This window comes from Ostrea edulis, chromosome 6 (assembly GCF_947568905.1).
Source record: "Ostrea edulis chromosome 6, xbOstEdul1.1, whole genome shotgun sequence".
NCBI classification, from domain to species: Eukaryota; Metazoa; Mollusca; class Bivalvia; order Ostreida; family Ostreidae; genus Ostrea; species Ostrea edulis.
Window position 1 is genome coordinate 19,107,835 of NC_079169.1, and position 12,363 is coordinate 19,120,197.

Sequence of the window (12,363 nt, forward strand, 5' to 3'; positions counted from 1 at the left end):
TTCAGCTACTATTAAAAGTTAAAACCATTGTTACAGTAAACATAATATCCCATGTCGCATTGGCTACTATTGTAGAGATTTAAAAAGCGACTATTAAATACTTTGGGCTATATTATCATAAATATAATAAATAATAACAAATTGTTGTCATTTTCATTGTACAAGATTCAATAAATTGCTAGATGTTTAATCAGTATTTTATACATATCTAGCCTGTCCATGATGTTATATGGTACATACATATCTAGTCTGTCAGTGAGCTGATGATATGGTATGTACATATCTAGTCTGCCCATGATCTTATATGGTATACATATCTAGTCTGTCTGTGACCTTATATGGTATTCATATCTAGTCTGTCCATGATCTTCATAACACATCAGTCTTGAGACTCATCCTCCCTCTGCTTCTGCCGTTTCTTCTGCGTTGCAAAGTGCACTAACTTTGTTCCTAAGGGCTATCTTCAAGTCACACCACTTGTCGTCAGCCTTGACCACTGCATAATCTGTAATAGAATATTATAAAAAAATATATATATAAAACATTATCATATAGTCTATCTATTGTCCCTTTATAATCTATACAAATGCAAACGGTTCATATCACATATTCACCGGATTTGAGACCATATTCACTGGAGGTACCCCTTCTGGAAATCCTGGATCTGCTGCTGTCCACCCCCCCCCCCCCTTCTATATAGATCTATGATTATAGTGTGGAAACTGGACAAGCTTGAACTATGCAGGACGAGTAAACCAACCCCCCCCCCCTCGATCTTTTTTTTTTTAAATTGGACCGTTAAGGCCTAGGTTTTGTTTTGGAATATAGGCCTAGCTATAATTTTCAGAAAATTATAAAGTCAACTTTACTTTGAAAAACTGTCCTTCCATACTACATAAACTGAAATAGTTTCATCTGCTGCAAAATAAAGAAATCTTGGGCATTACTTACCATGTTGTGATGATCACAAGAACTTTACGTACACCCGGCCCAAAACGTCTGGACATGCTGTTCTTGCAGGATGTCACCTTCCTTATATATTCCGTGATTCTGGACTCCGGTCCTCATTCCACTCAACCACGGAATATTTAGCAATTTATGCAAAATAACCTCCGAAATATTGCGACAGTCTAATCACTTTGAAAATGGCAGCGTCACACATTCAACCAATCAAATTTGAGAGCTACAGATTTTGGAACTTCGACCAATCGCGTGAAAGTACGAAGACGGCCGAAAATTCTAGTCTTGTATTTATCTTTCGTAAATATGCTGTTATTATCTCGTTTGTTTAAATTTTCTGCTATTAGAAACTAATTCATAATTCATAGCTGTTTTTTTAAAACAAATACTAAGATTGTAATAATTTAAAATTGATTACGGAGTCACCCGAACTCTATCTACAGTCACTTCCGCTTCCATATTTTGAAATCGTCGATCTGTGAACATTGTGAGGAAAGGAAAGCAAAACAATGGGAGAAACACGTGGAGAGTATACAATCTATTTTGTGGACAACTTGTTAAAGGCTCCTAGAGTATTCTTATGGGGTATGCGACGTGTATAACACTGGAAGAAGCAGTCCTACCAAACTTGAAAAGCCACGAGGTCGAGTGGTAATGGCGCGCCCGTGCCGATGAATTTGCACGTTGTTTTCACAATCGGTATGCATTTTTCTTATTCGTTTTCTTTAATATTATTATTTGATAAATCCTATAATTGCGTATTTGAGAAATAGATATTTATTTTTCAAAGTGACTTGTGGTAAAATCGCACCTGATAGTTGCCCGATGATGATCAATGTGAAATAATATATCGTTGTTTAAGTTCATAAATTTTAGTTGTGTTTGTTTTCATGTTACCAATTCTATCATAGGTTTTCCCAACTGCCGACTATTCCTTGTCAGATAATCCTAAAAATCCGGGAGATATAGCATAGCCTATCTAACTTTGAAGTTTGAGGAAGCAGACTGACTTTGAAGACGACAATGATGTTGATTGAATAATACCAGGATGCAGCATTGCAGAAAGTAATGACGGTAAACGTAATTCAATTCTTTAACATGAAATATTCAATTTATGACCTTTAATAAACCCAAGTAACTGTTGATAGAGTATGTCCACAAAAAATAATAAGCATGTTACAATCACAGACACCTAAAATTTTAACAGTAAGTTGCATGTATTCATTTATAGGGAGGGGTGTGATATATGTTTTTTCAATCTATGGCATTATTTGTAACTTAAGGATAAAATTTCAGGTGCCTGTGTTACAGTTTTAAAAAAAAAATTCTTTCATTAGAGGACATTGAAGATATATATATATATGCCCCTGCGGTTGAATTTAAAAAAAACAAAATTAACTCTGTGAACCTGTAGATCAAAGTGTCAGACATCTTTAGAATGAATTGTATGAACAACAATGCTGCACATCAGCATACTTTTGTTGAAGTGCTAACACGCTTCGTAAAGCATGCTGGTATAAAACAGTAACAAGTAAAGTTCATGCCCTCATTTATTTTTGAAAATGAAATTTTTTTTTTTGAAAATTAAAATTGCAGAGAAAATGTTCAATTTCAGTTGATTTCTTGTGTTTCATTTTCAGGTATCTGACATGTCTTATGCCAATCAATTCCTCCAGAAGATGACACAAACTTTAAATTATGGAAGTTGCGAGCAAGAATTTTTCAAGGGAATGTCAGATGGAGAAGAAACATCAGTCAACAAGACAGTACTAGTGTAAAATGATAAAGTATCTGTAATAGGTGCTTACCATATTCTGCCTATTGTGGATTCAGTGATGGTTTTTCAAACGAACTATGCTCATCAACCAAATGTCCTTAAAATTTGTGGAGTGCAGAGCCACTTTCAGGCGAGACAGTAGTGTGGTTCATTTTAGTGGACATGATTTTAGACGAGATGTGCTTTGTGAAACTTGAAACATTGTTCATTCATCATAGTGTAATGAGAACTGTTGTGGTCCATCATTCTATGCTTTAGTGAAGTAATGGATATAATGTGAAGTACATGTGTAAATGCTCATATTCTGCACAACATATTTTTCAGTGACATTATTTCTTTGAGACCAAGCTCTGGACAGTTGATAGCCATTTATGTGTAGGACTTTATTTTTCTGTGTGTGCAATAGCAACTGTCACTTGCAGTAAACCCAAACAAAGTGGAGAAATAATTTGTTGAGTTCAGAGATTACAATTTTTATTGTGTTATTTTGATGAGAAGATAGTATTAATAAGGTACAATGGTACATTGTATCTTATTGAAAAGCTTATTTAAGAGTTATCAGTAGAATTAGACTGCATGACAATTATTAGAATGGGAAACCTAGATGAAGTCAAAAGAAACTATACTGTATTTTACAGACTGTCCTGGAAATATCATGCAATAAATAATGTCTCCAGTGTTATTTAGAAGTATACTTCCTTATTATTTCATTATGCATGCAACTGATAAAGTTGTCTAAACTTAAAAGTTTGAAATCTTTACTGTGAAGTTGAGAAGCTAAATCCTGCATCATGTTTTCCACAAGTTATAAGTTTTATATTTCAATTTAAAAATTAGTCAATTTTTATACAATGAAAATCACTGGGAAATTTTTTTAAGTCCAATTATAATACAAAATTAATACATATAAAATCAAAGATTGGGATTAAAAATGACTAAGTTAAAAAAAATACAATTATGATACAGTGAAAAATCACTGAAATTTTTTAAGTCCAATTATAATACAAAATTAATACATATAAATTAAAAGATTTAGATTAAAAATGGCTAAGTTTTTAAAAAAATACAATTTTAATACAGTGAAAATGACTAAGTTTAATTTTGATACAAAAATAATATGCTTGAAAAAAAACTAAGTCCCTAAAAATACAAAAATAATATATTGAAAATAATCTAAGTCCAAAATGATACAAAAATAATACCCTTTAAAAAATCAAAGTCAGAATTTAATATAAAAATGAGTTACCCAATTTTTTTGTGATACAAAAATAATATATTTTTTTTATATTATTTCAAAAAAGTACAAAAATGACTATTAATAATATATTAAAAATATACTTTTATGTATTATTTTTCCATATGGGGGGAGTTGATTTTATGTAGGTTTGCACCAGATGTTTCTGAGATTGAGAATTATTTTTAAAAAAGAAATTTAAACTAGATTTTTTGTCGTTAAAACAAAAACAAAGGGCTTTTTGACAACAAAATGGCAGACTTTAGATGTGTATATCATAAAATGTCCAAATACATTGTGCAAAAGAACCGGTTAAACCTTTAAAAAAAATCTGAAAACCTTTCAGGGTAAATATATATCTACCTGGAGATGAAATAAGAAGTTTTATGCATGGTGAAAGAGAGATAAGTCAATACACAAGCTATGACAATTTAAAGACCCCCAAAAAACACTGTCCGGTTTCTCAACGGATCACTGAATGTGGGCGGAGCTTATCCATGGTCAATGTTATTTACCTGGAATGTACCTGGCCAAGAGATTGGTTGTTGTGTATATTTTTATGATATACACAAGAAATTTCTCAGGTTATCATAAATTATGCTTAGTGTCTTGATTTGTGCAAAAAAAAAATTAATTAAAGTTTCTACCTACATGCATACCGCATTTCTATTTCCTGTAAACCTTCAAACTTGGTCATATTTATGTATTGCAGATAACAGGTTTAGCCCATTTCTAAACCTTTGCTTTTTAAAACTTCTAATTAAACTGTTATATATCGTATATAAATAATTTCCTAAAGATAATATTACCCGGCGTTTCCGGGCACTTCCTGGTGTCCTGGTAGTTCGCGGTGTTGTGGGTGTAGTAGGTAAAATATCCGTGTTTCGAGAGAATGAATAAATCAAAGTAGATCTGTGTACATGTACAACCAAATGAAGAATGATCAAGATACCCCTCAATATGGGCCGTCTGTAGCGTTTCTGTGGCTGTAGTGTTTGTGTAATGGTGGTATCCCAAACAGAAGCTGACACGAAGTCTAACCCCCCCCCCCCCTCCTCTCTCTCTCTTTAGGGTTTCTGTGGATGTAGTGTTTGTGTAACGATGGCATCCCAAACAGAAGCTGACATGAAGTCTACACCCCTTCCTCTCTCTCTTTAGGGTTTCTGTGGACGTAGTGTTTGTGTAACGATGGCATCCCAAACAGAAGCTGACATGAAGTCTACACCCCTTCCTCTCTCTCTTTAGGGTTTCTGTGGACGTAGTGTTTGTGTAAAGATGGTATCCCAAACAGAAGCTGACACATAGCTAGTCTAACTCCCCTTTCTCTCTCTCTCTTACTCTCAATCATTGACTAAATGAGTAATTATTGTCATATGTATGCAACACTATTGCCATGCCATATTTCATCTGTCTTTATTATTGCTACAGTTTTACACATTTCTCTCTCTCTCTCTCTCTTTATAAATATAAAACCGTGATAAATTATAAATAGAAATATCTCAATAACTCTCTCTCTCTCTCTCTTTCTCTCTCTCTCTCTTTATAGATATAAAGCCATGATAAATAATGTGTTTTCAATTTTTTAACATTGAAACTCTCATAGGGAAATTCAAAGATTCATAGAACCGGAAGTACTCAATATATTTCAATGAAACTTGGCAAACTTGTTCAGAATATCATTGTTAACAATATGGAAGACATTGAGTAATTTTTGAAATTTATTTGCAGTTTTTCAAACTGACACCCCCCTTTGAAAAAATCTTAGAACCTTAATATCTCGTAAATGACAGGAGCTGGAAGTTTGAGCTCATAATGACTATAATTGTAGACCAATGTCTAATGAATCTAAATCTAAAGTTTCGGTATATTGTGATGTTCATTTTCAAAGATATGTGGTCCCAATCAAAAACGCTTTCCATCCTTGTTGAAACCCGAAGTAAAAGATCCGGAAGTCCAAAAGCTTATTTACAGAACACGATAATATTTTCTACAAGAATCTTAAATAGTTTTTTCCTTATTGACCACCGTTTTCTTGAAAAAGCTGACAGAAATCTGTAGAGAATAAAAAGAATAATAATAAAAAAACACAAAAACAATAGGTCTTTTCGACCAAAGTCGAAAAGCCCTAATAATAATAAAAAAAGACGAAAACAATAGGTCTTTACGATGAAAGTCGAAAAGCCCTAAAAAATTGAAAATTATCCTCAAAAGTCATAAACTTATGCACAGATGTATGTTGTGTCTCTTTAACAATCAAAGCGTAATTATTCATGTCTACATACATGTACTGTAGACATTAGTAAGTTAACACCTTGTCAAGGTTGTATTTTACTATTCCAAAATATCATATACATTTACTCTTAGAATAGCTCATTTTGTCAAAATATGTCTCTACATTGATATTCTAGCACAGAAACATTTTTGAAAAACTCTACATATAACTTAATAATTCTTGGGTTTATGCTAATTTTTTATAGTTTTTTTCAACAACTCATGTTTTTAAAAAATGGGGGAAAGCATTGACATGAGTGATGACTGGCACAACTAAACAATTCTTCATTGCTTAAAGTACAAGGACTTGTACTTAAGCCTCAGATATTTACTTATCTTTTATCTTTAGAATTTATCCCGTGGGGATCCAGGTTAGAATAGGTCCTCAATACTCCTTGCTTGTCGTAATAGGCGACTAAATGAGGTGGTCTTTCGGATGAGACCGCAAAAACTGAGGCCCATGTCACAGCAGGTGTGGCACGATAAAGATCCCTCCCTGCTCAAAGGTCTTAAGCGGTGAGCATAGGCCTAAATTTTGCAGCCCTTCATGAGCAATGGTGATGTCTCCATATGAGTGAAATATTCTCAAGAGGGATGTAAATACCACCTTCACACTCACAGATTTTTCTTACACCAGTCCTTATGGATCTCCGACTCGTTAATCGCAAGCATTCATAAATCACTTGTCGGTATCCGTTAATAACTCGTCACAACTCGCACACACTCGTAAGGATCCGTGAAAGTAGGGGCAAATTTTTTGACATGTCCAAAAAAAAATTACGATTGTCCACAGATTTCATTTTCCATAAATAACCCGTAAATAACTTGTAACAATCTGTAAGTATCGTAAACTGGTCGCAAGAACACGTAAACTGCTCGTAAGAATCCGTAAAACACTCGTAAAAAGTTTTTTTTACAAATCTTTGCGGTTAGTTTACGATATGTTACAGATAGTTTACGAGTTGTTTACGGATTATTAAAAATGCCTAAGTGATATTTACGATTTCATTTACGTCGGGTTACAATCGCTTTACGGATTGTTCAGAGTCATTATGAGCACTTTACATATAGACACGATTACTTTACGAGTACATACTTAAACTTTATGATTAAGGAAAGGTATAAAAGACGCAAAATCTGACAGTTTCTTTCAGTTGTTATCAAAACATCAAAGAAGTTACACATCTTGCATACAATATACATACATGCTGTTACAAGTAATGTCAGTTGTCGAATGATGATACAAAGCCAATTGCGAACACTTTTGAGTCAAAAACGTAAACAATCGTAACTAACTCCTAACTATTCATAACAGCACGTTATCAACACGTTAACAGGTCGTGATTTACACGTAAAAGCTAAACTACATCGTAAATTTCCGTATATACTTGTAACAATCCCTAAAAAGTCCATAAAATGTCGTAAATTGCTCGTATTTATCCGTGTTCACTTGGAACAGATCGTAAATGTGTGCCGTAAATGCATCGCAAGAACTCGTAATAAACTGTAAATTGCCTGTAAATACCCTTAAAACGTTCTTATAAAGCTCTAAATCGTAACAATCCGTGTACTTTTATGGATTTGTGGAATACGTAAGGATCCGTAAGAAAAATCTGTGAGTGTGAAGGTACCCTAAACAATATTCAATCAATCTTTAAAATTGTCTATGATCTTACTTAAAATTTGAAATTCATTTCCTAGAGCTCTAAGCAAATCTTCTTGGAAAATCTCCACGAACGTAACTTCGTAAGCATCTACATTTGACATTAAAATAATATATGTGCAATTTATTCAATCTACAAAAATAGTCATATGGTCTTAAATTTGCACATGTGAAAAAGGCGAAGATAACGAACAGTGATCAATTTCATAACTCCTATAAGGAATACAAAATTAAGAGCTGGGCAAACACGGAGCCCTGTACACATCAGAGGTTGGATCAGGCCCCTAGGAGGATTAAGCATCCCCTGTCGACAGGTCACACCTGCCGTGAGCCTTATATCTTAATCAAGTAAACGTACAGGTGCATGTGTATAGTACTTCAGGTCCCTTTCCCCCCTCCTTGTGTTTTTTAATGGTATTTCAGGTGTATTTCTGATAAAATATTAAATTTTAGAGTGCTTTCATTTAATTGGAATACACATAATTATATTGCATAGAATCCCTTTTTTTAAAAATGTCATACCACGGATTATTATAGATGAACAAAGTGGGCAATACAGCCGGCGACATTTTGAAAAAAATATTGCACTTCACTGAAAAGCCCCATTGAAAGAGCAACACTGTTCTGGTCATTCTAAATCTACTGATGATTCTTGGATTAAATTAATGCATCGCTATTTGGTGCACAATAATTTCTTCACGCTGTTCAATTTCATCGTTTGAACCTCACCACCTATAACGAACGGAAGTTGAGACGAAGATATCTTTCTGTCCCAGCCCACAATTTTTGGAACGAAAAACCAGAGGCAAGGTATTCTCTTACCTTTTTTGTGTAGCTAATCGTTGATGGTATTTGCAATTGGAAGACCTCATCTCGGGTTAAATAGTTTACTGCGACAATATATTTTCGTCTATCGGTTTTTTATTCCCTCTTTTAAATGGAGCAATTTTGACTAAAACTTGATGGGTTCAACTTTGTGTTTGAATAATGAAGATTATGTAAATCAACAGAGAAGTGCATATAGAATGTGAGCTGATTAATTCTACACCATGCTGTAAAAATCTAATTGAATTTTAATTAATCGGGTGTAATGGAAAGTTATTTCACCATTAAGAATCTAAAACTGGCAATGAAATCATTTAGTCTAACTATTTAGTAAAGGAAAACTAAAATGGTATTTGATTGATTGATTTGCAGCTTTAAGCCGTTTTGGCAATATTTCAGCCATTTCATGGTGGTTAAATAATTGAAATATGTTTGGTTGTGAGTGTTTGAGTTTCCCTGATGGCCCCAGTGAGCCTATACTCTTTCAAAAATCAGGGAAACAATCTTTTGCGTTCCAATGGGGTTGTGATCCCTGAATGAGACACCCTTTAACGTCCCATCCAAAGGATATAAAAGTAAAAAATACAGAAACAGGTAAAAATACAGATCATTTCATGTAAATCAAAAGTTGTATTGTCAAAGTATTCAATTATTTTCTGTAAAAATCCCATTCTTGTAAATATTGTATAATATAATGATCGATTGTCAATATTTGTAAAACATTTTTGCATTGATTACAGATTACCAAATTAAAAAGTCTATCCCTTACAGGTGTAAAATCACTGCATTCTAAAAGAATGTGATGTATATAGTTAATGGACAGTCTTAAGTACATTAATTCAGACTGAAATTCTCTGTTTAGTAGGTAAGAATGACTGTCAATTTTGAATGTCCAATGCATATTCTGAAAAAAATCACTTCGTCCTGGCGTTTCATTATGATGTTACATGGTTTTACTTTGTAATGAATAGAATAAAGTTTACTTGTGTCGCATGAATCCCAATGGGTTTACCATAGAGAATTTACATATATTTTTTTGAAATATTTTAAATCAGTGTAGGGAAGTGTGCAATATCATCTTGAAGTGCATTTTTGCCGACCACGGAAAAATGTGTTTTTAAGAAAAACCTAAAATTCTATGTCGTGTAATTTGATTTTCAAACTTTATGACAAATTTTCTTGAAAACACAAAGCAAAATATTTGTTTTTTATCAATATTTGATTTGATTTACAACTGAAAGTTTGAACTGCATGACTGGTTGTTTGCACACTAAAATAATCAAAATGAATTTTCTGTCGAGCTCATAAACACATTTCGATTTACTTGACTTTAACAGCTAAAGCAGATGTCACACATAAACATTGAACTGAAGATAAAGATTGGCTGCTGTACAGTGATAAATGATTATTTTGATGACATCTGGCATTTTCTGGTCTATTTTCTGCCTGTATTCCTACATACAATTGTATATCAATATTATGTTTGCACTCTGAAATGTTGAACTGATCAATAAACATGGCTCTCTATGGAAACTGCTGCAATTTTGTAGCTTCCTGATTTAAAAAAAAAGATAAAAACTGGGACATCGAACTAGAGATGTTCCCCCATCTTAAAATTTGGGTTGTTGAACTAGAGATTTTCCCCTGTTGTAAAATTTAGGTTGTTGAACTAAAGACGTTCCCCTTTCTTAAAAATTGGGAAGGTCTGGTCTAATGTCTAAATAAAAATTACTTACTTTTTCTTACTTATGTCGTAGTATTTACAAACAGGAAGCTTTACCGAGCTTCAGCTATAAACAAATTGCTGACTTCCATTTCTGATGTTTGAAAACATTACAGCTGCTAAAAAATTATCATGGAGGTAAATCATTCTTGTGCAGGGACACTTTGGATATGTAAAACAGGGCGAATATTCACCAAAGGGAAAGGAAAGCATAAAGATTGCTGTCAAAGTCTTCAAAAATCCACATTCCAAGAAAATTGAGATGGAGATGGTGAAGGAAGTAGATGTATTGGGAACATTGGAACATCCTCATATCGTCAAGTTCTACGGATTTACCAAAAAACCAGGTTAAATTTGTACCTATTTATGTTGTATCTAACATGGGAACATCCTTATATCGTCAAGTTTTACGGATTTACTAAAAAAAATCCAGGTTAAATTTGTGACTATGTTGTATCTAACACAGAAACCAGCACTCCCACTGGACCAAAAATCCTCTTTACCATTTTATGGCAGCGTGGATCTCGTATTTTTTCTCCATTATTTCCAACATATCGAATAGCATTGTATTTATCATATTGTATTTACATTTCTGTGTTAACCGTTTGAAGCTTCGCTGTGTTCATTTCCCCACAACTTATGATTTCTACTAGTGCATGCAAAATGGAAGTTCAGTGGGCGGGGACTAAAGATATTAACATGGAATGACATGTATTTCAATTTCTGTTAGGCAGTAATTTTGATATGTCGATTTTATTTTTTCATTTCGACTATAAATGTAAGGAATCAATGTCTAGTTTACTGGGTGTGTGAGGTGATCATAATGGCACTTACACATCAAAAATAACAATCAAAAATTCAACATTCAGAGTCAATGATATTGTTTAAACTTTTATTGAAATTCACTTATCAATTAAGGTAATGATGTCCCAGTAGAAATAAGATGAGAACCCTGTAAGTTTAAAGAACCTGAGTTCAAAATATTTGTATAATATGCACTTATACAATAGAATATGTTCAAATCAATCAAATCAGAAATAAGATATTATTGCTAGTGTTTGATTGCCTGTGGCCTGCAGATAGTTCAGTTGGTAGACCACCTGACTAGAAATTGAGAGGGCTCAGTTCAAATCCTGGTCTGGTCCATTGCATTTTCTCCCTTCATGTTACATTTGGTGCTGTAGATCAGCTCCTGGAACTGACAGGTAAAATGCCTGCTAGGGGATAAAGATTGATGTCTTCAAGATGTGAAGACATTTAAGGATGGAGGAATGTAGCTCAGCCGGTAGATCACCTGATTAGAGATTCAGTCCCCCCTCCAGTTCGAATCCCAGTCTGGTTTCTGGTTTGCTTATTTTGTCCTGTTACACTAGGAAGTAAAACTCTATACAATTGTGGTGGTCAGCTGGGTTAGTCACCAGATGGCTGAGTGGTGATATATCTGACTATAATAGAGCAGTCCAGGGAACTGACAGGTGGGTAAAGGTCCTGGGTTGTGTTCTTATTGGGTCTTTAAAAGGGAAGGCAACCCCAAAAACATTTACATTATAAATGATAGAATTAATTATATGATAAAAATTTGTCATACTATTCTGTTGATATACAGCCTAGATAAGCTTCAGTACTAATTTTGAAAACGTTAAAAATTGAAATTCCCTCCATCTATAGAGGCTGCCATGATGTGGAACTCTTTTGTATTCAAGACCACAAAAATCAATAACTTTGATGTCACACCGTCTGTTCCAGTTTTGATGAGATCTTAAGATCATCAAAGATGTGCATGTGATTGATTTTACGAATAGATAAGTTGATGCCTTCCTGTCAAGCAGTTAATTGCATTAATGCGAAGAAAAGATGTGAAAAAAGTTTTTTCGAAATTCATGACCCAACCAAGTCATCTGAAAAGAAAA

At 33.6% G+C, this 12,363-nt stretch overlaps 1 protein-coding gene and 1 long non-coding RNA gene across 3 annotated transcripts in view; both read left to right on the top strand.

The window, feature by feature from the left end:
• LOC125683658 (tyrosine-protein kinase JAK2-like) overlaps positions 1-12,363 on the top strand; it is a 161,427-nt gene that overhangs the window by 127,217 nt on the left and 21,847 nt on the right. Inside the window, exon 21 of one of the 2 annotated variants that reach the window (XM_056141762.1) lies at positions 10,611-10,710. Coding sequence is in view for 1 of the 2 variants with exons in the window: in XM_056141761.1 (XP_055997736.1) it covers positions 10,611-10,800 (190 nt within the window). In the remaining variant the exon portion in view is untranslated. Of the gene's footprint in view, positions 1-10,610; positions 10,801-12,363 lie in introns of those variants that run through there. The other variant, XM_056141761.1, reaches the window with a different exon arrangement.
• On the top strand, positions 1,062-3,419 carry LOC130047178 (uncharacterized). Its single transcript, XR_008796229.1, has 3 exons — positions 1,062-1,659; positions 1,872-2,034; positions 2,601-3,419. It is a non-coding gene; the product is annotated as an uncharacterized LOC130047178 (long non-coding RNA).